This window comes from Madurella fahalii (assembly GCF_045866475.1).
Source record: "Madurella fahalii IFM 68171 DNA, scaffold_5, whole genome shotgun sequence".
Taxonomy (NCBI): domain Eukaryota; kingdom Fungi; phylum Ascomycota; class Sordariomycetes; order Sordariales; genus Madurella; species Madurella fahalii.
In genome coordinates, this window is record NW_027263975.1 from 2,455,482 (window position 1) to 2,480,777 (window position 25,296).

General features: G+C 56.2%; 9 protein-coding genes across 9 annotated transcripts; 7 read left to right on the forward strand and 2 right to left on the reverse strand.

Annotated features, from left to right (window-relative positions):
* Nucleotides 1–644: 644 nt before the first annotated feature.
* TAH18 (NAPDH-dependent diflavin reductase) lies at nt 645–3,052 on the reverse strand (the record flags this gene model as incomplete). Its single annotated transcript, XM_071064720.1, has 4 exons — nt 645–2,403; nt 2,469–2,567; nt 2,637–2,815; nt 2,873–3,052. 4 exons carry the CDS (start codon nt 3,050–3,052, stop codon nt 645–647), a joined length of 2,217 nt encoding a protein of 738 aa, XP_070920821.1.
* Nucleotides 3,053–5,837: 2,785 nt separating this feature from the next.
* On the forward strand, nt 5,838–7,355 carry MFIFM68171_09302 (RRM domain-containing protein; the record flags this gene model as incomplete). Its single annotated transcript, XM_071064721.1, has 4 exons — nt 5,838–6,061; nt 6,357–6,654; nt 6,710–6,949; nt 7,026–7,355. The coding sequence occupies 4 exons, from the start codon at nt 5,838–5,840 to the stop codon at nt 7,353–7,355; spliced, it is 1,092 nt and encodes a 363-aa protein (XP_070920822.1).
* Nucleotides 7,356–8,322: 967 nt separating this feature from the next.
* GCS1 (ADP-ribosylation factor GTPase-activating protein gcs1) lies at nt 8,323–9,733 on the forward strand (the record flags this gene model as incomplete). The annotated part of the gene is made up of 3 exons (XM_071064722.1): nt 8,323–8,370; nt 8,558–9,352; nt 9,416–9,733. The coding sequence occupies 3 exons, from the start codon at nt 8,323–8,325 to the stop codon at nt 9,731–9,733; spliced, it is 1,161 nt and encodes a 386-aa protein (XP_070920823.1).
* Nucleotides 9,734–10,145: 412 nt separating this feature from the next.
* Nucleotides 10,146–11,093, forward strand: CIR1 (Putative electron transfer flavoprotein subunit; the record flags this gene model as incomplete). Its single annotated transcript, XM_071064723.1, has 3 exons — nt 10,146–10,196; nt 10,308–10,950; nt 11,011–11,093. 3 exons carry the CDS (start codon nt 10,146–10,148, stop codon nt 11,091–11,093), a joined length of 777 nt encoding a protein of 258 aa, XP_070920824.1.
* A 1,143-nt stretch (nt 11,094–12,236) lies between these two features.
* On the forward strand, nt 12,237–13,671 carry CPA1 (Multifunctional pyrimidine synthesis protein CAD; the record flags this gene model as incomplete). The annotated part of the gene is made up of 2 exons (XM_071064724.1): nt 12,237–12,431; nt 12,490–13,671. 2 exons carry the CDS (start codon nt 12,237–12,239, stop codon nt 13,669–13,671), a joined length of 1,377 nt encoding a protein of 458 aa, XP_070920825.1.
* Nucleotides 13,672–14,434: 763 nt separating this feature from the next.
* On the reverse strand, nt 14,435–16,351 carry MFIFM68171_09306 (SAP domain-containing protein; the record flags this gene model as incomplete). The annotated part of the gene is made up of 1 exon (XM_071064725.1): nt 14,435–16,351. One exon carries the CDS (start codon nt 16,349–16,351, stop codon nt 14,435–14,437), a length of 1,917 nt encoding a protein of 638 aa, XP_070920826.1.
* A 951-nt stretch (nt 16,352–17,302) lies between these two features.
* Nucleotides 17,303–18,683, forward strand: MFIFM68171_09307 (uncharacterized protein; the record flags this gene model as incomplete). The annotated part of the gene is made up of 2 exons (XM_071064726.1): nt 17,303–17,924; nt 17,983–18,683. The coding sequence occupies 2 exons, from the start codon at nt 17,303–17,305 to the stop codon at nt 18,681–18,683; spliced, it is 1,323 nt and encodes a 440-aa protein (XP_070920827.1).
* A 2,286-nt stretch (nt 18,684–20,969) lies between these two features.
* On the forward strand, nt 20,970–22,774 carry SFU1 (GATA type transcriptional activator of nitrogen-regulated proteins; the record flags this gene model as incomplete). Its single annotated transcript, XM_071064727.1, has 3 exons — nt 20,970–21,283; nt 21,335–21,882; nt 21,939–22,774. The coding sequence occupies 3 exons, from the start codon at nt 20,970–20,972 to the stop codon at nt 22,772–22,774; spliced, it is 1,698 nt and encodes a 565-aa protein (XP_070920828.1).
* A 741-nt stretch (nt 22,775–23,515) lies between these two features.
* MFIFM68171_09309 (Golgi apparatus membrane protein TVP15) lies at nt 23,516–24,648 on the forward strand (the record flags this gene model as incomplete). Its single annotated transcript, XM_071064728.1, has 5 exons — nt 23,516–23,535; nt 23,983–24,054; nt 24,121–24,164; nt 24,343–24,411; nt 24,476–24,648. 5 exons carry the CDS (start codon nt 23,516–23,518, stop codon nt 24,646–24,648), a joined length of 378 nt encoding a protein of 125 aa, XP_070920829.1.
* Between the last annotated feature and the right edge of the window lie 648 nt (nt 24,649–25,296).

The window sequence follows — 25,296 nt, forward strand, 5'->3', positions numbered from 1 at the left end:
TACGTTGTTGGAGGATGTAGATCTACCTTGGCTAAATTATACAAAGTTGGCCAAATTGCTTTGATTCAGTACACTGCGACTGCCGTGAATGATGATAACACTGGGATTTTATAGGGGTTCAACTAGGCGAGATCACAAGGTCACCGAATAGCGCTACAAAGCTAGAACATACGCAAACTGACCTCATCGTCTCATCCCACCGTACCAGATCGTCATTTGAAGCGCCGATTAGTTGTAACGCTCGGTGGGATCCTTGAGATGTTGCGTTTGTCAACAGTAATAACGCTTGTATCATTTTGCTCAATGGTTCGGCAGCCCCTGACACTTCTAATGGAGATGTTAAGATCCAAGACTCCAACATTATGCGCTGTATGTGGCCTTGAACCGCGGTTACGTGGCCACGGTCCGGACACCGGAAAGCACTCAACCTTCTATCACGTCGTGGACAGGCAGACAAGAGCAGAAGATAACGCCATAAAAGGAGAAATGGGAAGCCGGTGACGCTGCTAAGATCCCCCAAAGGCTAGTCCACCGTAAACCATTCGTTGCCTCCCACTCACCAAGTCCTTCCCTCTTTCCGGTTGCACGTAAACCCTTCCCTCCCCATTCCTCTTGCTCTTTTTTTTTTTTTTTTTTTTTTTTTTTTACCACGTTTCCTGCCAGAGCGTCAGATTCTCCGGATCGTTGAACCATTTCTCCGCCACCTCTTTGTTCCCCACTACGCCACTGATAACCAGCGCATCCAGGAACGCGTTGCGCACCGAGATGGGCATGCGGCCGGCGCTGCCGCAGACACACACGATAGGGTTGCGCACCATGAAGGCGCCGACCTCGGCCGCATGCTCTCGAATCAGGTGCTGCACGTAGTTCTTGTCCGCGTCGTACTCGACCGGACTTAGGATGTCCGCGCCCTTGCTGACGGCGGCGCCGGTCGTCAGGGGGTCTGGGGCGCGGACGTCACGGTCCCGGGAGAAGGCGGGGTAGACCTTGACATTTGGGCACCGCTCCCACTCTTGCCTAAAGTGGAAATCGGCAGCCCTGTTGCGGCACCCGAAGAAGAGGAGCGTTTCGCCGGGCCTTTCATAGCCGTTGCGCTCCTGGATGATGCCCCTTATCGGGGCTATGCCGGTGCCCGTGGCGACTGCGATCATGGGGCGAGCCGCCGCAATGTGGTTCTCAACCAGTCGAGGCCCCGAGGAGGGTTTCAAGCCAACGTACATGTAGCTGCCAGGAATGAGGTGCTTGATGTAGCGGGAACAGAGCCCCTGGCGGGGCTTGCGGATGATTGTCTTGTACTCGACCAGAGCGGCAAGAATTTCGATAGTGAGTATGCCTTCTACATCCCCAAAAACGCGTTCTCCGCCGTTGCAGACGCTGAAATCGCGGCCTCGGATCAGTGGAAAGAGTCCGATGACCATCTCGACGGGTATCTTTACGCGCTGGAAATCACGCAGCAGCTCGAGGGTGGTCCGGCGCGGCCGGCAGGTGTAGTCGTAGAACTCCTGCTCGTTGCCGGGTGCGGTGAGCTCTTGGAGCCTCTCTTTCTCCCTCTCGTCATCGGTAAATGATATCAACGCCTTGATGAAGTAGCGCTTGGGAACCGCCGTAATGTCTAAATTGTGCGTCAAGAGATCGCGCAGTGTTGTGCGGCCATTCTCGAAATACAACCCCCGAGGAGCCTCATCGAGCTGGATGGGTGTGTCTGCCGCAGCGCCCCAGTCCATAAGAGAGATCAGTTCCTGCACGTCCTCCGGGTAGTTTTTCGGGTAGATGGTCAGCGTCAAGTTGCCGGAAGACTCGAGTGTTGCACAGATTTCCTGAAGCGACTGACTGACGAAAAAGGTCATATGGCGAACATCTTGCCAATGGTCAATGGGCGTGACTCTGGTATTTGATATCAACCTGGCGTGGAAGGTATTGGGAATCGGAATTGCGTCGGGGGGCGGAAGATGCGGCGCTGGAGAAATCGATCGCTTGAGGGAATACTTTTCCGGATGGTCTCTGAGGATGTTGTCCTTATCCAAGGAGTCGACTGACGTATTATTCTCACGTTCCCAGTACGCGTCTAGCCGGGCGGATATCGCGGGAAACCTGGGGTCCCGCCGGGCCCAGTTCTCCCGAGCCTGTTCGCCGGCGGGCGTGGGATGGTCGATATGAGAGCGAGCCGCACACTTGGTTCTGAAGGCGAGGAATCTGCGCTCGTCTTCGGCTGGCGCCAGTGGCGAATCTGCGCCGTCATGGTACAGCGGCGCCTCGAAGTCCATGGGTGATAGTAGCCGGAGGGGGTATTTTGGTGGGAGCGGGACGTCGTCTGGGATGGGGATGACAGACTCTGGGAGCGGATAGTTGGCCAGCAGTGTCGCCTTGAGCTCTTCATGCCATGGAAGATAGATGCTGTCGATACTAAGCAAAGCGAGGGAGTTGTCAGAGTTTATCTCGGAAGATGGGAGGGGAAGAAGGTCGCCGACCCGTTGTCGTGTCGCTCGTCGGCTTCCCCGGCCTTGAAGAATTCGGAAGCCCCAAGCTGCAAGAGCCTCGCCCGTAACTTCCTAGCTGCCCAGTTGAATCTGGACGCATTAGCCAAGTTCGCTAGTTACTCACAGACCACTGGTCCGAGCCCTTGGGGGGGCGCCTACTTTATGTACGAGCTGTCGCCCAGCCCAAAGATTGCGAACCGCAGCGACCCGAGACAGTTGGTATTACTGAGTTTCTCGCGCCTGAGGTTTTTCCAGAACTTGCATGTGTTCTTTGGCATGTCGCCCTGGCCCGTTGTTGACGTAACAAAGACCACTAGCGACACGCGTAAAAGATCGGCCTGCCCACAGTGCTGTTAAACTACGGAAACCGTTCCGGCGGTTGGGAAGAAACCTACCAGTTTGAAACTGTCCATTTCATCCACCGTCGTCTCGAAGCGCAACCTCTCGGCCATCTGGCCCAACTCTACGGCGATCTCCTCGGCGTTCCCTGTCTCAGTCCCGTAGAGCACCACCATGCTCCTGCCTTCAATCACGGCCGGCCGGGCGACTTGACGAGGTGCGCCCAGCTCGACCATTTTTGGAACGTCAGGAGTTGATGACTGGTGGTATCTTATCCAAGACTTCGCTTCCTTCAACTTTGGTTTTTCCTACTGTGCTCATGAAAGGTTCTGCGAGAGTTCTGGCCGGTTTCAAACCCGGAGGACATTGGTGGAATATCTCCAAAACAACTCATCAAGTTCTCAACAGACAGGTGACGCCTAGGTAGAATATCCCTGGGCTCGTCGAGACTCGGAGTTTGTGGGGGCGAGATAAAGGGATTTGGGCGCCGTTGCAGACCAAGCTCGGTAGAAAATCCGTAGTACACTCGCTGGATGTGTCCCAATATCGAGAAGAATTGCCGCGTGCCGCGTCGAAAACGAGACGACAGCCGGATGCCGTTATTACCTTCCCTATCCTTTATCGGATTGCGTGGAGAACATTGGCCCCGAAACCGGCCTTTCCGGCCGCCGGATTAGTCACCGTGCTAGCGGCGGGCCGGAGATCAACGTCGTCCGCAGCGATCCATTCGGATAAGAGAGGAACCGGAAAATTACCGAGAAACCGCAGAGCTATTCTGCACCCAAGTCTTCCGGTTTGCAGTGCATTTTGTGGCGAACTTACGATACAGCTGTACATCCTCAACAAGGGTCAAAAGAATGTCAATCTGTCTTTCTACGCCCAGCAGTCCTTTACACATTGAATTTTACAGGTTCTCACCTCGTTGCCGTCCTCCACGTTCTCCATCCGTGGTATGCGCAGCGTGATATTGCCTCAATGTCGTCGGTTCGAGTACCAAGGTCAAAAACGGAACCGCTACCTTGACTTTTGGGCAAATGCTACCGAGACGAGTCTTGCGCCGCTCTTGCTGGAACTGGCATTGCATGAAGGAACCCCGAAAGGAGATTGGGTGTATAACATTTCCCCTGCATGCAAATTTCAATGGGGCCTAGATTCAGCCCCTTTTCCCTCCAACAATTGCAAAGCCACATGCCGCATGCAGCATCGCAGATCTGACATGTCAGCTGAAGCAGAAGTCACAGTACACTACAAGTGCTGTGCTGTCCTATACATATGGAAGCGTCTGGAAGTTGCTCCCCCTTGAGTCCCCACAGGCGGATCTTGAACAGCGTGGCCGCCGTTATAACTTTCGACGATCACAGGCTCAATCGCCACCATCTGCCCCAATTCTGCATACCAAGAGCACTTGCCCAGACTCAAGATGGTCACCTTCCTTTGTTGACGGCAGTGGGTCAGCGACCAACTTAGCCGGCTCCTGAAGACTAGATTCGCGATTCGAAAGCCCAAGCGGGCCCCACCGTCCAAGCTCCCGGATCCATAACTCAGACAAGGGTACGGTTCCGAGCTTCCACTGCCAATCGCCACAGACCCCAGATTGATGATGCATTTTCCACGACGCACATGTTGTGGACGCAAGCTTTGCTGGCTCGTCTTTACACACCTTGCGCCGTACCCTGCATGGCCACCTGGCGGGCACGGATGTAGGTACTTTTCTTATAACGGCCTAGTCGTGTGAGAAATCTGGTTTCACTCCGCTGTGGAATTGGTCAACAGTTTAGAAGGCGGCATCGTTCAGCCCACCTGGGGCAAAACCCACAGAGACAAACAGGGACCCTGCCGGTAGTAGTGTCCCCGTTTTACAAATCGACAATACCGTCGTCACGATACCACTTGCTGCATTGACAGAATCATGTACAAGTGTGGAGCAATTAGGTAGCCATTGCGCTGGTTTGGAGACGAGGCCGACCTCCAGTCATGCCCACAGGGGGTTGGCCGAGTGAGTCAACAGTATTGAACAACCCGAATCTCTGCAAGTGATGTGTTGTAAGACGGTGCTATGGACTGCCAAAATCACAGACCGTCCAATGCATGCCGTTTCTTCCCACACAGTTGTATCTGATCTCCCTATATTTGATACATTGTTCACTATGCAGTTGCTCACAATAGAAACCACATCCACACCATACAAAGCCCAAGAATGCCTTCCTATTCTGGTACTTACAGCCACTGACCGCCATCGTAATCAACCCGCGGGTCACGAGTACAAAATCAACGGCTGACCTAGAAAAGCAAGTGCCTGTCTTGAATCTTTCGCACAAGCGCTTCAAAACCTCACAGAGTGTTCTCACAAAAAATGGGCAAGATCGACCTCGTGAATCAACTGATCAAGGTACCTTGAATCGGCCAGCATAGGCTCTTCAACCATTACCCGTTTACCAACAATTACACAATTACAAGGTCAGCGCACAGCAACTCAGCAATTCAGCAGCTCCTACAGGAGGTTAGCACCGAAAAAATACCAGCCGTTTCGTTGGGTCACATCGGAAAGGCAAATTCGCAGCTTTCACCACAGAGCACGGACGGCCATTTGGCTCAAACCCTTGCACTTTCCCCCCTGGCTCCAAGGCCATGTACGTACCCTGACTCCCGCCACCCCTTCCCTCTCGCTTAATTCCGAACGCCTGGCGAAAAAAAAAAAAAAAAATATTTGAATTTTGGCTGCGCCGCCTGGCCTTTCCCCTTCTTCCTCTCCACGTCAACCATCAAGGATCGATCAGAAGCCCGTTCAACCTTCGACAATCTCCCCCCCCCTCAAGTCCCGCAGGGCACGTAGCTACCCTTTTAACTCCCCCTCAGCCCCAGAGTTCAATCAACACTCGTCCGTCAACGTCGGCACCTTGCTTTCTTGGCGCCTACTCATCCGCTGCACGACGAGTCAACAAGCCTCACGTCACCCGTCACATCAACTTGTGGACCGACTCCATCAACCAAGTTACCAGCTCGACATATCAATCAGTCACCATGTCTACCGTCGTGGAGAAAGTCGCTGACGCCGCCACTGCTGCTGTCAATGACGTTACCAACGCTCTGGCCAATACCTCTATCACTGGCAAGGCCGCCGACGACAACTCGGCCAACGATGCTGTCCTTGCCAGCGCTGCCGAAGGTCGCCGCCTGTACATCGGAAACCTGGCTTACGCGACAACGGAGGGGGAGTTGAAAGACTTCTTCAAGGGCTACCTTGTGTGAGTGGACATTTCTTCTTTGCCCGTCCGCCCCTTTGTCCAGGCGGCTCGCGGTGCCTTGACCGCCGATTCATTGCCCCCGTCCAATTCGTCGCACGTGTGCGCTGCCTTGCCCACACGCATGCTGCGCGATGGCTTCCCATCCGCTCTACACCCAACACCGTAGGACCATAACCGTTTGCCTACGTGTGTCCGTCGCGGTGTCCATGTTGCCGAGCTCTCCGGCAGACAGGTTGAACATGTGTAAGCGTGATGTCTGCGCGGACAGTTGCTAATCATACGGTCTGTGGTGCAGTGAGTCTGTTTCCATCCCGAAGAACCCTCGCACCGACCGTCCGGTCGGCTATGCCTTTGTTGACCTCTCGACACCTACCGAGGCGGAGCGTGCCATCGCTGAGCTGTCTGGCAAGGAGATCCTGGAGCGCAAGGTCTCTGTTCAGCTCGCTCGCAAGCCCGAGTCTAACGAGAAGGCCGAGGGTGCCAATGCCGAGGGTGCCGGTGGTGAGGGTACCCGCCGCCGCCAGTCTACTCGCGGTCGCGGCCGCACCGGCCGTGGCCGTGGCGGACGTGCTCGTAGCGGTCGTGGCAGCGGTGTAAGTTCTGCGTGTTGCTCACTGTGTGTTGGAAGACAGCTGATGTGTTTTGCAGGATGAGAAGAAGGAGGATGAGGGTGCTGCTTCAGCTGATAACGCTGCTGGAGCCGCCGATGCTCCTGCACCGGCCGAGGCCCTGAAGGACGTCACCAACGAGGGTACCGTCGAGAAGGAGAAGGCCGGCAAGCAGGCCCGTCCTCGTGAGCGCCGGGAGCGTGGTCCCCCGGCCGACGGCATTCCGTCCAAGACCAAGGTCATGGTCGCCAACCTCCCGTATGACCTGACCGAGGAGAAGGTTCGTCGGACTCCACTATGCCCGCCCCTGTCATAGCTTGTCTATTGCCGGCACCGGTTGCTGACCCCTCCACTAGCTCAAGGAATTGTTCACCGACTACCAACCTTTGTCTGCCAAGATCGCTTTGCGGCCCATCCCGCGCTTCATGATCAAGAAGCTCCAGGCTCGCGGCGAGGCCCGCAAAGGACGTGGCTTCGGCTTCGTCACTCTTGCTTCGGAGGAGCTGCAGCAAAAGGCTGTCGCAGAGATGAACGGCAAGGAGATTGAAGGTCGCGAGATCGCTGTCAAGGTCGCCATCGACAGCCCCGACAAGACGGACGAGGAGGTTCACGCCGCCGAGGCCGAGGACGCGGCCACGAACGGGGCCGAGGAGGCTGAGGCTGCTCCCGCCACGGCTGCTGCTTAGATGATGCTCGACTCTTGACGAGCATGCAGCATACGTCAATGGAGATACGAAAGCACACGCGATTCTATTCGGCTCTTTCCCCGTTCGTATGTATTACTCTTGGGCGCGTGCATCTCTTTAACGACCGGAAATGGATGGATGAATTTTTTTTTTCTTTTTCGCCAACGGCTAGACGGAATGAGGAAAGCGAGATTGAGCGGCGGGATAAGTTCTCCTGGCGTCCTGGATTTTTTTGCACGGGCTTCAAAAGGCTCAATGCGGGTAGAGTTCAGGGACGCATTATCCATTATCTTGCGGCTTTCTCCAAAATATCCACTAATATCCTCATGACCTACCTTTTCCCCTCTTTATCTCGTGGAGTTGATAGCGGCCTTTTCCTTCTCTTCTCTCTCGCATCTTCAGGCGTGTACAGTAGTCGTCGCCAGAGAGGAGGTATGGGGAATGGGAAAAGTTTTGATCTCTCGGAAACATGACTGTCATACTTTACCGGGAAAGTATTGTTAGGAACATGAGCGTGGTGTGTGCTAGTCCAACCTACCGTAGTAGGTGCTGCTGGACGGCAAAGCTGCTCCCCTGGCGATGGCAGGTGGCAGATGTTCCTGCAGGGGTTACAGGCCAATGCATTCAGATTCTAGACTGCATGGACCCCGCCCAACACACGGACTCAAGATCTCCAATCCTGAACTTTGATGTGGACTTCTACGTTCGTTCTAGCAGTACTTCGGCGCAAACCTTCTGAGGCGAAGATTTTGGTCGGCGAGAGGTAATTAAGCGAGGCAGTTGTTAACAATTCACCACGTTTAAGCTTGTCGAAAGGTCATCGGGGCTAGCCTCCCGATCTCGCGTTTCAAAGCCTCTGGAACCAACCGCAAACGCCACGCGACATCTTTCGCCAAACCCAACGCACCCCGTTTCCTTGACTTGCGCCGTGACAAGCGACAAATCGTTCAAAAACCCGTAGCCCGCAATGGCTTCCAAGGCCATGTGGGAGGTTGATCCCGAGACAAGGTCCAAGGTACGTTTTGTTTTTAGAATTTCCTTTGCCAGCCTCGATAACAATGCCTGCCCGACGACTCCGGGTTCCCTTCCGACACGCTACTCCATCCATTCCATCCGTCTGTCTATCCCCCTGTCGCAAAAGGAGAGCGGGAGGGGTGCTGGCTGACTGATGGCTAATTACATTGTCCCGTCCTCTTCCTCAGCTTGTCGCGATCCAGCAAGAATCCAAAAACAACATCTGCTGCGACTGCGGCGCGCCGTCACCGCAATGGGCCTCCCCGAAATTCGGCATCTTCATCTGCCTGTCGTGCGCGGGCGTCCACAGGGGCTTGGGCGTGCACATCTCGTTTGTGCGGTCCATCTCGATGGACGCGTTCAAGGCGGCCGAGATTGAGCGCATGCGCCTAGGCGGCAACGAGAACTGGCGGCGGTTCTTCGAGGAGCACCCGGATACCAAGATGAGGGGGCTGACGTGGGATGATGCGACGATTGCGGAGCGGTATGGCGGGGAGGTGGGCGAGGAGTGGAAGGAGAGGTTGGGCGCCAAGGCCGAGGGGAGGGAGTACGTTCCCGGGGAGAAGAAAGAGCCGGCTAAGAGCTCTGCGAGCCCGGCGCTGAGCGGCGGTGCGTCGTCGACGGCGCCGACACGCAGCGGGCCACGCGCAAATACCCCCCTCGGTGGTAGCGCCACGGGCAGTAGGACAGCGAGCCCTGGCCCTGGGAAGATCAAGGTGGATGTGGACTATTTTGCGAAGCTGGGCGAGCGGAACGCGCAGAGGCCGGATGACTTACCGCCGAGCCAGGGAGGCAAGTACAGCGGGTTCGGAAGCTCGGCGCCGCGGCCGCAGAGGGAGGAGCAAGCCGGCATTCCAGGGCTGGATGATCTACAGAGGGACCCCGTGGCCGCGATAAGTAAAGGGTTTGGGTGGTTCGCATCGACGGTGACCAAGACGGCTAAGACGGTGAACGAGGGGTTCATTCAACCGACCGCGAAGCAGGTATGTCTCTTCCTCACTTTGGTTTGCGGCAAGATTGCGAATATTAACATGGGGCACGGAAAGATATCCGACTCCGACTTTGCAGCTCAAGCCCGCAACGCAGCAGCCCAGGCGGCGCGGTCGGCGCAAGCCGGCGCCAAGTCTGCGCAAGAAGGGTTCAACCGCTTCGTTGAGGGCCCTTCTGCCAGCGGTTACAAGCCGGTGAGCAACTTTGACGAGAGCAAGCGGGCGTTCTGGGACGACCTCGCGGCTGCTGCGGACCAGAGGAAGACGTCTGGGAGCTCGATAGGCACGTCGGCGATGGGCAAAGGTGGGAACAGACAGGCTTCTTCGCAGGCGCCGCCGCCGAAAAATTCCCAGGAGGAGTGGGATAATTGGTGAGGCGGTTACGGTCTTTTGCGGGGAGGTAGAATTTCATCTCGAGTATTGGCGGGGTGAAGGTTAAGGTTGGAGAGGGACGGAGAAGCAGTCACGCATATAGAGTTATTCAGCAGGAGCCATCTTTATATGAGATATTCCAACAGCATCTGCAAAACTTATAATCATATCGGTTGCCTATCGCTTTCGCTGCACCAACAAAACCGTGGGCTTGATGATGCGATGCAATGAAAGATGGACCAAGGGATATCAGTTCGGGGTTAGGGATGAGTATGCGGTATTGGAGCGGTCGCTTGGCCGAGGTTGGCATCGGCACTAGCCGGGGAGTGGCCAAGACACCGTGAATCCCGATGCGAAGCTGCGATGCTCCTCTCTCTTCTCTGCACGTTCCGCCATTGAACTACAGAGCTTCGCCATGTCAGCCCTACGGATATTGGTCCCCGTTAAGCGGGTGATTGACTATGCGGTAAGTGCGCGCGATCGAGATTCGGCGGCTAACCGACGCTCAATCCGCCACCGGCACCTTCGATCCCGTGAAGTCGATCTTGGCTAATCGTCCTCTTCTTCACGAACGCAGGTCAAGCCGCGCGTCAACAAGGCGCAGACCGGCGTCGAAACGGCCGGTGTCAAACACAGCATGAACCCCTTCGACGAGCTCTCGGTCGAGGAGAGCGTGCGCATCCGCGAGAAGAAGAGGGCGCCCGGCGGCGTCGAGGACATTTGCGTCTTCAGCGCCGGCCCCACCAAGGCGCAGGACGTGCTGCGCACCGCCATGGCCATGGGCGCCGACCGCGGTATTCACGTCGAGGTGAAAGAGGGCGACGACCTAGAGCCGCTAAGTGTCGCTAAGCTGCTCAAAGCGGCCGCTGAGCAGGAGAAGAGCAACCTTGTCATCCTGGGCAAGCAGAGCATCGATGACGACGCCAACCAGACAGGCCAAATGCTGGCGGGTTTGCTGGGGTGGCCGCAGGCAACGCAAGCGAGCAAGGTCGAGTTCGGCGAGGGTGACTCGGTCAGCGTCACGCGGGAGGTGGACGGCGGCGTCGAGACGGTACGCGCTAAGCTGCCCATGGTCATCACGACCGACCTGCGTCTCAACGAGCCGCGGTACGCAAGCCTGCCGAACATCATGAAGGCCAAGAAGAAGCCGCTCGAGAAGAAGACGCTGGCCGACTTTGGGGTCACGGCGGAGAAGAGGCTCAAGGTCCTCAAGGTTACTGGTCAGTTTGCGCGCGGAAGCGCTGTCCCGTCTTATCCGTTCCCGCTAATTCGCAGTATAGAACCCCCTCCGAGGCAAGGCGGCGGCAAGGTCGAAGACGTTGATGGCCTCATTTCCAAGCTCAAGGAGCTCGGCGCTATCTAGAGGAACTGTGTAAAACCCGTCGAAACATGCTAGCAATAGAATTATTCAGCAACCTACCCTACCGTCCGACTCGCACATCATTATTTTCATGGAAGTCTGCGGTCCATGCTTTCCCAATTTTGCGCAATTGCTTGTCGCAAACACATGAGTCTTGAGTTGCAGCTTCGCAAAACGCCATAGTCCGTAGCGTCGAGAACGGAGCAATGGTGCACATCACCCCGCATCGTGACCCCAAGAACATTCTCATGTAGAAACTGGTCGATTCCTCAGCATCACAGCGCGAATATCCATCTGGATCTCCATGGAGCCTCTTGACGATGGCTTGGGCTTCACGCCGTTTCAATCGGCGGATGTCGCGTGGCCGGCGACGGCCGCACATGTGTGCTCAGTCTCGTTGTCGAACCTGTCCGAAACCGCAACAGAGAAACATCCAGATGCAGAAAAGCTTCGGCGGACTGCCCCTCTCACCCCGTTTATCGGCTCCGGGCCCCAGGGTTCCTGGACCAATGACGCCCTTGCCAATTGCTGTGATAGGGCGAAAAATTTCAGTGGGGCCCAATGAACCAAGAAGGCTCTTTTCCTGTCATTCCCGCCATTTTTCGTTCCTTTCTCTTCCTCGAATTCGATTTCACCACGATAACCCAATTGACTGGAAAACCCCATCGCATTGGAACACGCTTTTACCTCGCAGGTTCTGCGATACACCTCACATACTTCCCCCCGAATTGGTCCTTTCACAAACCGCGCTGATGAAAGGTCGCTTCTCTATCTTCACTTCTCAGGTACGGTTTGACTGAGCTGGGATCATGCTTCCCGACCCCACCATTTTCTTCTCCCTGGGCCTCAATGCCCCCTTTCCCGCCTCATGTGGGCGAATCTGGATGGGGTGTTGAAAACTCTATGACGGGGTTTTCGGTTCTCTCTTGCTCTATGATCGAATGTTTTGGTCTGTAGACTTGTTGCTAATACCGCGTGTGTGGTAGGATTATCTCTCAGGTCCGCCCGATTCCCAGGATGGCTTGACTCACCGCTTCGTACTGACGAGAATTTTAGACCATCTGTGGAGAGCCCTAGTCGCTTAAGACCCCCCCTGTGCTGCACAAGAGCCTTACCCATCCTCAACCTTCTACCTCTGCCGTCGAGATGTTCACTCACTTGGCCGCCCGCCTCCCTAATGCCCTGGGTCATGCCCCCCCCAGGGTCCCCGCCCGCCTCTCGAACCAGATCCGTCTCCTTAGCAGGCTCGCGGTGGATGGAAGCAAGGGTAGAGCGATGCCTGCCAAGAACACGAGGGCCACTGCTGCTGCGTCCGGTGTCGACGCTACCTTTACCATTAGAGTATGTTCCCAGCCGGATTTAGTAGTCTCGTTCGCCATCCTAACGGCCGTTTGCACAGGATGGCCCCGTGTTCCAGGGCAAGGCGTTTGGCGCCAACTCGAACATCTCCGGCGAGGCCGTCTTTACGACGTCGCTCGTAGGATATCCTGAGTCTATGACGGATCCCTCGTACCGTGGCCAAATCTTGGTCTTTACCCAACCGCTTATTGGCAACTACGGTGTGCCGTCGAATCAGCGCGACGAGTACAACCTCCTCAAGTACTTCGAGTCGCCCCACATTCAGTGCGCCGGCGTCGTTGTCGCCGACGTGGCTGAGAAATACAGCCATTGGACCGCTGTCGAGAGCTTGGGTGAGTGGTGCGCCAGGGAGGGTGTCCCGGCCATTTCTGGCGTCGATACTCGCGCCATCGTCACGTACCTGCGCGAGCAGGGTTCATCCCTTGCCAGAATCTCGATCGGAGACGAGTACGATGCCGACGAGGACGAGGGTTTCATCGATCCCGGTCAGATTAACTTGGTCAAGCGCGTGAGCACCAAGGCGCCGTTCGTCGTTGCGAACCCCAACGCCACCTTCCATATTGCTCTGATTGACTGCGGCGTGAAGGAGAACATCCTACGCAGCCTGGTCAGCCGCGGCGCCTCGGTTACTGTGTTCCCGTACAACTACCCGATTCACAAGGTTGCCGACAACTTCGATGGTGTTTTCATCTCCAACGGCCCTGGTGACCCGACCCATTGTCAGGAGACCGTCTACAATTTGGCCCGTTTGATGGAGACATCGTCGGTCCCCATCATGGGTATCTGCCTCGGCCACCAGCTTCTGGCACTCGCTGTTGGCGCCCAGACCATCAAGCTCAAATACGGCAACCGCGCCCACAACATTCCGGCTCTTGATCTGACCACTGGCCAATGCCACATCACCAGCCAGAACCATGGCTACGCCGTTGATGCCAGCACTCTGCCGAGCGACTTCAAGGAGTACTTCGTGAACCTCAACGACGGCAGCAACGAGGGCATGATGCACAAGACAAGGCCTATCTTCTCCACCCAGTTCCACCCCGAGGCCAAGGGCGGCCCCATGGATAGCGCATACTTGTTCGACAAGTACCTCCAGAACGTCAAGATGTTCAAGGACAACGCAAAGGTGTACCGGGACAACAGGCCATCTCAGCTGATGATCGATATCCTCAGCAAGGAGCGTGTGGGCGTTGAACCCTCTCCGCTAGCAAACGCTGCCTAGGTTCCTTTTTTACTATCCTTGATAGGTCGATTCTGGGTTTCAGGGGTTCAAGGGTTGATTTTTGGTGCAATGGTATCGAACAAAATTCGAGGTTCTGTTCTTGGGAGGGAGTATGATTAGCGAGCGGTCTCGGATCGTCTCACGGGCAGATTGCTTAGGCAGACTGGAATGGTTCGGAGATAGCGCAGATTGGTTTCCAAAACAAAATGCCGTGTTTTTATACCCATCGCAATGTTGCGCCGTGTCCCTTCGTGTGATGATATTGTTTATCAAATACCACCTGGTTCCAATTAATTGTCAGGGCATAAAATGAACCAATGATTGGGGTATCTATTCCGCACATTAACTTTTCGCTACAGAGGCTTATCTCCTCAAGAAAGATGCATGGCCTTCGCCGCGGCACAACCGGGGTTTTATGCCATCCCTATCTGGTTGCCGTTATCTCCTTCCACATCACCCTCCTTATGAGCTGGCTTCGTTAAGCTCGTCCTCGTCTCTCCGAATGGTCATCTCAAATGCCCCTGAATGCCCGGTCATCTCCGCCTTCGATGGTTTTACAATCACAGAGAAAGTTGTTGCTGCTAGCCGAGCAGAAGTGGCTTTGAGCATGAGAAACCAGCCAAGCGCTTCTAGCTGCGCTTATTCACTCAGCCCCCAGCGGGGGTCTGGTGTGATAGCGGCCGTTGGACGTTGCGGGCCCAGTACGCGCCGGGGAACGCTCGCGGCTAGCTAGGCTTGAGCGGCGTGGGGCGAACCGATGATTCTAGTACCGATCCCGTCTCCCGCCGCCACCGCTACCACCACCACCACCACCACCGCGTCTGGGGCCGCGCGGACCACCGTAGGTCGGCAGAGGCCGGCCATCAAAGCGAGAGCGGGGCACATCGTTTCTATCCTGGAACCGGTCCCGGCGGCTGCGACCGCGCCAGCCGTCGCGGTCGTCATAGTCATTGCGGTCGCCACGGCGCTCATCGTCCCGGGGCCGGCGCGGGGAAGGCGCGCGCGGGCCGCGGTTGTTGCGGCCGAGGCCGAGACGGCGGCGCTCGTGCTCGCGGTGGGGAGGCCGGATGCCGATGAAGACTTCCTTACCGCGGTCGACGAAGGTGTCCCCGTTCTCAAACGTGTACCGGTTGATCTCGTCCTCGCGGCCGAGGTCTTTGTTGCGGTCCTTGGTGTAGAACGAGCGCATGTTTGCGAGCCGGCGCTGGGCGAGCTCCTCTGGGACGGGCCTGTACTGCAGGGGGGGATCTACCTGGGTGACCATCCGGTCGCCACCGCCTACGTCGGCCGGGGGCGGTAACTGCTGGCGGTAGTGGTTCCCTCCGCGGCCGCGAGGGCCTGATGGGGCCCCCTCAACGCTTGGGACGAAGTTGCGTGCGGGTCCGGTCGGAACGGGCGGAGGTCCCAAGGGCTGTCGGGCGTTGCGACGTACGGGCTCTGCCTCTGCATTCACCAGGTTCGCTGCCATATTTCTGTCGTCATCAAGCTCGTACTGGACTTCCCATCGGCTCGATGTCCCCCGTCCGCCCTCTGATTGCTCGCGGCCAGCCCACTCGACAACCTTGTCGGCGGGTATGAAGTCGACCCAGAGCTCTTTTCTATTGCGCTCGTTGGGCCACACTGTTCCATGTAAAGCTGTTCGGACTCGCGAGGCTGCCGAGACGCTGGTGAATCGGACAAAGGCATGTGTGCGAATCGGGTCAAGGTAAAAGTTGACGAGACAATCTGGGTCCAGGTCGGCGCCTGGGGCAGCAGCAAGCTCAATCAGATAGTCCCGTAGCATCGGCTCCCTGAGAGGCCTCATGAAATTCTTAATGTAGAGCGCAGATGTAGCGGGATGCTGCGCCGGCGGAACGTCTCTGTCGTAGTCAGTCATGGGCTCATCCATGGCTTCGCTGTCTTTCTCTTGAGGGATCGACTGAGAGACGTCGGGGCTCTGGAGCCGGCCAGGTTCCTTGGCAGATGTGTGGTTATCTTCTTGACTAGGTCCGAAGTTCTTTTCGGCATGGCCGTTGCTGTCGACACCGGCTTCGGGCCGCGTCTGTGTGGATTCTTGACGAATCGGCTCAGAGGAAGAGGCTTTACCGACGAGACTCTCGCTGGAAGGAACCGCCTTCTCGAGAACCCGGTAGTCATTCTCGCCGGATTCATCGCTGGGGCGCGCTCGCTTTCTGGAGGATTCGTACTCGGGGGGTGGCGGGCTTCGCGACCGTCGCTTCCGGCTCACAGCATCCTGGACGATTTCGGGAGTGACAGCCGGCTCAGCATCGACAACCTCATTTGGTTTACTTTCAATGATTGCATCTTGGTCGGGGAGCAGGCCTTGCGTCTCTTCGGTAGGCTCAACGCCGACCTTGGATGGGTCGGTTAAGTCGTGGTCGTTGGCCGGGGCTGGCGGCACATCTTCCGCGGTGGAAGCTTCCGGCGCAATCGCAAGGCGCTCGGGAGGAGGAGAACTCCGGGCAATGTCTTGATGCTGTTCTGTTGCGGTAGTTTCGGACTGCGCATCGCGGGCTTCTTGATCCACATCGGGCGCGGTGGGTTCTTCGGCGGTTTTCTCATTCTCGAAGGCTGCCAACCGGTCAACTAGATCCGCCTTTTTCCCAGTTTGCGGTAGATTGCGGCGCTTCAATTCCTGGCGCAGTTCAAGCACCGTCAACCGACTATAGTCTTCAGCCATGGTTGCTGGTGTTGGGTGTTAAAGAAAAATCGAAGTCGAGAATGCGCGTCGCGATGACATCGGAAAGCGAGGAGCTCTCAAAGAGCAAAAAAGTCGCCCAATGCGACTTGGTGAAGGCCACGGCAGGGATCATTAGCGTGGTGCACGGTTCACCCGGCAGCAGCCGGTCTTGGGCTGTTGGCCCCGGACCCTGCCCCCCCCCCGGACTACCTCGAGGTGTACTCAAGCTATGAAAAACGTTTCTGGCATGGTGTTGTTGTTGTTGTTGTTGCTCTGCATAAGAGAGGCATCAGGTCTTGTGCCGTCCTTCCCATATCGATATATCTCCGATGGGGCGGCCAGATGATCCTGGTGTCTCGAATTCGATCTGCTTCAGAGCGAGCGCACCCATGGAAATTGGGCATGCGCAGGTACGCCTGACCTGCATGGCCAGCTAACCAGCGATGTCGATCCCAGCTGGAGTGCCACCTCAACAACACGGGGATTCTCATATCTGGCACTCGTGTGACGCTGCCTGATTCGTCGAGTCCGCCCTTCCCATCTCGTCCCAGGGCCTAAATGGCCCAGCTATGACGGTGATGCTGTCGTGGCCGCCGGAAACGGCCAAGAATGCACGCCCAAGTTGGTAATTGGCGTATCTCTCTTCCTTTGAGAAGGTGCCGCCCTGTTTCCGGCGCTGTCTACGGTTTTGTTGCCGACTCCTGTCCGAATCATGTCCCAACCCAAGACGGAGAAAGAAATCACCCTGCACTTCTTTCTATTCAGCTCCCGTCCATCCCATTCATCGCCGAGTCTCGCCCAATCATGAGTGTCATAGCCATGGGTCTTCTTTAAAATCCCAACTACCTCGAGGACCGAAACCTGGATTTATCACTGCGTTCGCATCAATCGACCAGACTTCTGCATTTAGTTTCTCTCATCGCCTGCAGTCCCCGACAATCGTGTATCACCATGGTGTTCACAGCATCTCCACCAGCCCGACAACCGACAGCGTCAGAGGACGCCGCCTTCCTAGAGCACCATACTCTGCAAAGTGCGGACCAGCCCGATGCGTACCCCACTAATAGCAGTCAGAGTGACAGGTCGCTCGAGATTGCATGTTCCTTTTCTTCCCCTAGTAGCAGTGGCGACGCCGTTTCGCTCCGAGGCGGCGTTTCAGAATCCCGGTCGCGCGGCGATTCGAGATATCGTCCGCCCAGCGCGAGGGACGAAGAAGACGAAAGCGAGGGAGAGAGCGAAGAGGGATACATTGACTACCGATACGTCAAGGCGGTCCCCGAGGACGACAGTCTTAGTACCAGCAGTGACTGGGACAACTACGGCAATCTCCCAATGACCATGGACGAGTACAACGAGACTGTGGCTCGGCTCGAGGGGAGCGAAGACTGGAACGCCGAGCAGAGGAAGCTGCACAAGTTGATCTACATGCGCGGTCTCCATCCTATGATGCCGTCGTGGTGGAGGCTGAGCTTCAAGATGTGGGGGGTTACCCAACAGGAACTAGACGACGTCTTTACGCCAAAGCATAGCCGGAAGCGTGTGGCAATCCATGCGCATGGGAATGAACTGGGCGGTAAGCAGTGATCCCTTGTCCTACGCGGCACTCGCAAAGGTACTGACGCCATGCTCAGCAACGAAAGCGCTCGAGTCCCTCTTTTATCTCTCCCAAACCGTCGCCGACTATGAAGAGATCGGCTACCAGCACAAAATCGCACGAACCATTGGCAGGGGGCTCCGGAATTACATCAACTGGTCTCTGCGCGATGCTGGCATCTACAAGGCCGAAACCCAACTCAACATACTGGTGAAGGAGTATCCGCCAGATTTCACCGGCTACGACGACAACGAGAGCACGGGAAGCACTTTCACAGCTTCCTTGGCGGGTAGCGATCGAGATCTAGACGCGGAGATGACGGGCACAGTCGACATCATAACCAAAACCGTCGCCGTGCTGACCGAGGAAGAGCAGCAGAGACGCTTCACGCGGGCGATATCTCGGGACCTCGAGAGACGACTTCGCGATTTGGGTGGGCAATGGCGCGAGCTTCTCCGCAATGAAAGCGGCAGGGGCTACATGGCGCAACCCCCAACACTATATGCCTTTGCCATTGTGCAGCACATTGTCATGCTCGCCAGCCACGACCCGAGCGTCCCTGACAACCCGGTTGTCGTGCTGGAGCAGGTCCGGATGAATGATAGAGGGCAGTGGTTGTGGAATGCGCTATCGCTCGCTATTCCTGTCAACATGGCGAGGGATGGACTGGATCGGTTATGGGACACGGGCCTAATTGCCCCACTGCGTGAGCGCTCTGATTCAGACCCAGACTTATAAGGCCGAAAAGGCCTTGGTTGGCTTGGAGGTGGATGTTGTGCAAAATCAAATTCACCGTTGCTGCATTTTAGCTTCTCAGAAAAGGCCCTTGGCATGTCGACAACAAATACCCAAAGAGAGATAGAGTCCGTGTACATACGGTGTGCACGGCAAATACAAGCATCATATCCGCTGCGCCTTACGCCCGGGAACCGTGTCCTTGGATCTCTCGGGGACCGATGTCGGTGGATTGTGTCTGGAAGGGCTGCATATCTCTTTTGCTAAAAATTCCGACATGGATTCGCGCACAATAGGAGACCCTTTTTCCGCCGGTCAAAGCCAATCAGACAATTCCTGATTATCCCAACCCGGGTCCGGCCCTTTTCTGGTGGAGTACCTAGCAGGGCAGGCCAACACCAAGTAGAAGGTCATTTGTAGAAAACCTAGACCAGACTCTACGCCCAAGTCTGTACGGCAATTACATATATACCGCCTTTTTTCAAGCACTACCTACCGTAGTCAAAGAGGCTGAGGCCGTCAAGCCACTAGTAATCAGCCCAAGGCGTTGCCGGCTGAAGGGGCTTGGAGATCTGCCTCGACTAAGTCTACTATTGTATGTTAGATGAAATTGATAAAAAGGCTTGGCGGAACTTTGGGTGGGCCCCTCCAGGTCGAATAGGATCATCAACCGAGCAAGCCGATTCTGAACAGCCCGAAAGGGTGAGGCGCAACTAAGGTAGCCCACGTTCCCCTTTCTTCGGGACGCGGACCTATGGAGCTTACACTAGTTCTGGGGAATGCAAGACGAGTCATCATATTGATGATCCGATAATCAAAATGCATAGTTCGACATCGGCCGGTTTGTGGGATCTCCGCTGCGTCCGCCATGTCCGAGGTCGCGAGTTGAATCCCCCGTTGCTTGCGATATCGCACGATTTCCTGACCTGCAACGCTGTCGGATACTGTTCGCCATTCGCAGTTGTCAGCACACGACCCAATCCGAATGTCTTGTGGAGATGATGGCCTCCCAATCGCAGATCATGGCAGCGCCAAGGCACCTATTTTGATAAGGCAGCCCGGGTGCAGCACATCAGGGGGAGGGGGGTCACAGTGAATGGGACGGCGGGTGTCTCGCAATATCAGAATCGGCCGCGCTGGGCGGCGACAGCATTAGGCCCCTTTCGACAAGAAAGTCGATGGTTTGGGGCTCACATACGTAATGGCCGAATATTTGGGACCTCTGATGCACGTCCAGGGTCCCAGCCATACCCTGTCTGCTGACATTGCCGGCCACCTGATTCGCCAGGTCTGCCCTAAAAGCGGGCCACTCTTACCCTGACCGGGCTCCCTTTCAGTGAGACGGGCCTTGCTCTTCGTCTGCAGGAATTCCACTGTGAGATCGCCGCTCACAAGTCAGGTGCCCAGGTCGTTGTCAGCCTGCCACAGCATTGTTCTCGACAAATCTTGCCGTCGGACTGCTCTAGGGTTGATAAGAGGATTCATTTGTCCAGTCCCTCTTGCTCCTCTTCGGCCCTACCTCACCAAGATATCCGTGACTTGTCCGCTTCGAGGTCCGTCGCGGAGGAAACTGGACAGAGATTCGCCTAGCGTAGATCAGATAACCTTCGCTGTGGAGCGGTGGAGCGCGCAGCAGATTGGTTATGCAGTTGTTGGGACTCGCCCTACCTGCAGCCCCCCGAGAACGACGGCTGGCCCGAGCCTGTCCGCCTTCCCACCGCAACCCAATCTGATTCGACTGTCCAGCAATCTCCCTCATCACGAGACGTTCTTCCTCATTCACGCCCAGCCGTGAGTGGTGCTTCCCATTCCCACCTCGTCCGGAGCTCTGCTCGCCTCTTCCCCCCACATACACCTGGCCTAGTTCGGTGGCGTGCCCCGAGTTGTTTGGGATAGACAGCACGGTCTTGGAGAAGAAACACTACTCCCTCTATCGCCAAATCTCTCATCCTACTACCCAGAAGGCCCACTGTTGTATATGCACCGATAGCATCCCCTAGAGGCCAGCATAGAACTTCTCCGTGGCAGGAGCAGCAGCTCTCCCCGCGCTCCTGGGCAGAGAGCCCGAGAGATTCGACCACATCTTGACCTTGGCGCCAGAAATTCGTCCGCACCCTCGACCGGAATTCAAAACCCTGAAGTCGACGAGGCGACGAGGCGACCACAATCAACGAAGCCGCGCTCATTGTGATCCATCGCGGCCCCTCCGCGCTCCTCCGTTACCGACGCTTGTCGTTCAGTCCGGCCACTCTCTTTCTACTTCCAGCAGCCACATTTTAGCGCTCCATGATGGCGTTATCAGAATCTTCCCAGCTGCCAGCCCCGCAGCCATCCATGGGACTCGCACCGGCCCCTCGCCGAACCGCTCTCCCGTCAAGGCCCTTATCCTTGAAGGATGTTAGGGATACGACGGAACATTCAAAGCACGAAGTCGCTCTTTCCCGGGATCAAGAACAGGATAGATCTGAAGCAGCCGTCTGGCCTGCTTTGACGCGCGCCACTACGATTTCTCCAAGCCCTCCAAGTCCGACGCAGCACAAGGGGGCAAGCCCCTCGAGTCAGGGCACAACCTCGGGTCAGGGGTACACTGGTCAGGTCTGCAGGTGAGTGCGGTTGCTTCTGAACTTTGAATTCTTTTCCTCACATCCTTCTAGTAATTGCCACACAACCCGAACCCCTCTCTGGCGGAGGTCACCAGCAGGCGAGACGATTTGCAATGCTTGTGGCTTGTATTTGAAGGCTAGGAACACGGCACGGCCCATCAACTTAAAGCGCCCTCCGAATGTTGTCCAGAGTGCTATCAGGCAATCACCCGTCAAGCTCTCTCCCAAGGCACATGTACCGCTACTGCCCAACGCGCCGATAGCAACCTATGTTGCGGCGGATCAGACACCGACGGGATCATGCCCGGGAGGGGGACGATGCAATGGAACGGGCGGCGCCGAGGGTTGCAGCGGTTGTCCCGCATATAACAATCGAGTTTCCAAAAGCGCGAGCTTGAGCGTGCTCAAATGCCACAGCGCATCGAGACCGCAATCCACCAACGGACCGGATGGCCCCACACCAATCGATGTCAACGCGCTACAAGCCCAAGGCCAAGGCCAAAATACTACTGTTGTCATCGCATGCCAGAACTGTGGGACGACGATCACGCCTCTGTGGCGAAGGGATGAGGCGGGCCACACGATCTGTAACGCTTGTGGTAAGTACTGGCCCCAATGCCGTGATCGCAAGCTTGGCCTGCTAACCGTCTTGTAGGACTCTACTATAAGTTACATGGCGTACACCGGCCAGTCACCATGAAGAAATCGGTAATCAAGCGGAGGAAACGTGTCATACCTGCTACGGGTGGGGGGAGCCCGGAAGCAGAGAGCGTGCCGAGCGAACGTGCAGATTCACCATCCGAAGACGACGAAACACCAAAGGAGAGGGGCACCATCAACCCCGATGGGTCTGTTAATCTTGGGGTTCGGCCTCGGCAAGAGCACACTATGACTATGGCCCCCCAGACATTCCTGAGGCAAAACAGACATCCATCTCCCTTACCGTCGACCGACCTCGGGTTATACCATTCGTCGCATGTCACCCAGCCACACCACATCCCTGACTCCCTCACCGACGAGAATCGCCTGGCGCCCTTGACCTCCATACCCATGCCGGACGATCGGCAATCATCCTTGTCACCGGCATCCTTTCTTTCGCCTTCCCGGAAGCGGTCGTTCTCCGCGGCCGAAATGGATTATCCAAGTCCAAGCGAGACGGATCATCCTAAACGTCTTTCGTCCATTAAATCAATTCTCAACCCTACCACAACGGCGTCTGGCGCGGAAAGTGTCGCCGGACAGCCACAGCCTATTTTCCCATCGCCGGGCACAACCGCCGCGTCGACGCCGAGTCCGGGGGCGTATCCCGGTACTAGCGCTGCATCCGGTCCGCAGCTATTCGGCCATTCCCAAGGCAGCTTGCGGGATTCAGCCCGTGAGATGGAGATCTCGAAGGCCGAGAGACGTGCCGTTTTGGAGCGCGAAGCAGAGAGGATGAGGGAACTATTGGCAGCCAAGGAAAGAGAGCTCGCTGAACTAGGGGATGAATAATCACATCGGACCGTGTTCAAAGCGGGAATGAGCTTCTAGGGGCGTTGGTATTGGGCGTTTTGATACGGCACATCTACCGTTTTGGTTTTGTTATGGAGTAACCGTCGAAGTGGACTACCGGTTGCAGGCAGGGGGTTACTGGTAAAAAGGAGTGGCTCAACTGTACAAGATTACGTTTTTAGCGATGACAAGGGGTTAAACTGGAATTTTGGTATTTGGAAAATGGGCGATGGGAAAAATCCCCATAAAATTATCACATAGTATGACATCGATATCCAACATGAAAGGCATAAAGTTGTGCCTACGTAATGCACGGAGATGGAGGATCTCGCCAAGATTGTTTGGTGGCTGCCTTTTTCCCTGGCACGCGGCGCAGCGGAGCATGCCGCGTCGCTTCGGCCAGCCAGTCGTCAGCGATCCCGACGTTTCGCAAGCTCCCCAACCGAGCCCAGCTCCCAAAACTTTTGTTAACTTGACAACTCCAACATCCTCATCCGTCATTGCGGCACAGGCCCAACTCCAGAAGAACTACGGCGACGGCGACGACGACGACGGCGGCGGCGGCGACGGCACCCTTGACATACGCACGATAACTTTGCGACCGTATTCCCCCGTACCTCTTCTTTGAAGTATAGTACCTACCCGAAGCGCCTCCGCATCGCATCGCACCGCATCGCATCGCATCGCATTACACCCGCGAATCGCACCGAAGCTCAGACGCAACGTCAACTTCCAGCGACGATGGATTTCTCAGACACCTTGTAGGTTTTGTTGTTATATTTTCTTTTTTCTTATCCATATCCAGTGGACGAGAGAACAAGGTCTCCCTTCGGCTCGCCCCAACCCGCAAAAGTCTCGCCTGCCTGCCTGTTTTACGTCTCTGTTATGCGCGCAGACTACTGAATACTCTGCTCCGCCTGCCCACCGCGCATGCGAGCTGGGAGAGGGAGAACGGCGCCGTGCCTGGCAAAAAGCGCCGTCTTGCTTTCGAACTAGACATTGTGCGCCCCGGAGCTGTGCAGCGATGGGGCAGGTGTATACTCTCGTCTTTGGACCTTTGGGTTTGCCTTGCCGGGCCAGCGGGGTTGCCTGCTGACGGGACGGGGCGCTGTGGTTTGTGCGGGCGTTTTGCTTGACGTTTGCTTGTGTGGTTGGCCTTGGTGCCGTACTTTGGGATGAGATGGCTAACTTGCTCGGTCGCTTTCTAGTCGCATTGTGAACCTTGCGGTTGCGGTGATCATGATACTGGGCGGTATCTCGCAGTTTTTCCCGCTTCACTTGTACGTCATCCATTCTCTTGCTGGGTTTGGTTTGTGAGCAGTGGATGCTGATTGGGGTTGCTACAGCCAGTCGTCGGTTATCGGTGTCTACGTGATCATCTTTGGCTTGGGTGAGTCGCTTGTGCCCTTCTTCCCGAACCTCCATTCCCCCCTTGGGAGATATGTGGTATGCTAACTACTGTGCTTGACAGCAACCGGTTTGCTTGGTACGACGACCCGGGCGGAACCCCCCCCCCCCCCCCCCCCCCTTTGCCTTAAAACCGGGAGACTAACTCGTCATCGATACAGAGTTCCAGATCCCCCGGCAGGTTTCGCGCTACGCCTCGTTCCTGTTTTCGTTCCTCGGCCGTGGTGTCTGTACGTTTGCGCGCCTTCACCCGAAAACACTGGAGCCGGAACTGACTAGCCCGTGATATCTTAGTCTACATCTTTGTCGGCTGCCTCCTGCTCCACGATCACGTTCTCAGAATTATTGCGGGCTCGATTGTCGGTGTGATCGGCGTCGCCTATGTCGCACTCGAGTTCATCCCGTCTATCGAGCCGCCCGCGAATATGAGGGAGGCGGACGCTGGCTGGGGCGCTGAGCAGGTTTAATTACTTAGCTGCTAGGATCCGATTCGCACATGGCAGTCAAATTCATAGCTACAGGGGGAGCGGTCATACGGAGCTTGAAGAGGCCGTAGCATACAGGAGGGGAGGACAATCAGGTCTCGAGAGGGCAAGGATTGCTGGTGAGTGTAGGACTAACCATACTTTGGCAAGTATAAGGGTGACCTAGCTGGGTTCTGAAAGGGTTTGGCGCAGCATAGCATTGAAACGAAGCGCAATGGTCGGGTTGGTAATGGGGTGGGTGAGAAGTTGGTCCAAGTTTGTATGATAAGGCTCTTTCTGGGAAAGGGGCTCGGGAGCTCCAACTGGGTTCTACTACAGTTGCTACATGTTAACTGAGCTTGGTCTGGCGATTCCTCGTTTCCCCTCAGCAGTAACTACTTCATGACCTGCTGTTAGGTTCAACGGTATTATGGCCGCACACGTGTTACGGATTCTTGATTGGCAGTATCCTCATCTCTACACGGAGCAATCAAGACTTTCAGCCTCAGTTCTAGCGGCTCCGTCGGCTCTCGAAGGATGAGAGTGCAGGTCTAAGCCCAGACAAAATAATATGGGGGTTAGGGTTTACGATAAGCCGCTGAAGCCCTCTTATCAGCGAGGGGCAGATTCAAAAATTTTGAGAGGGTCATC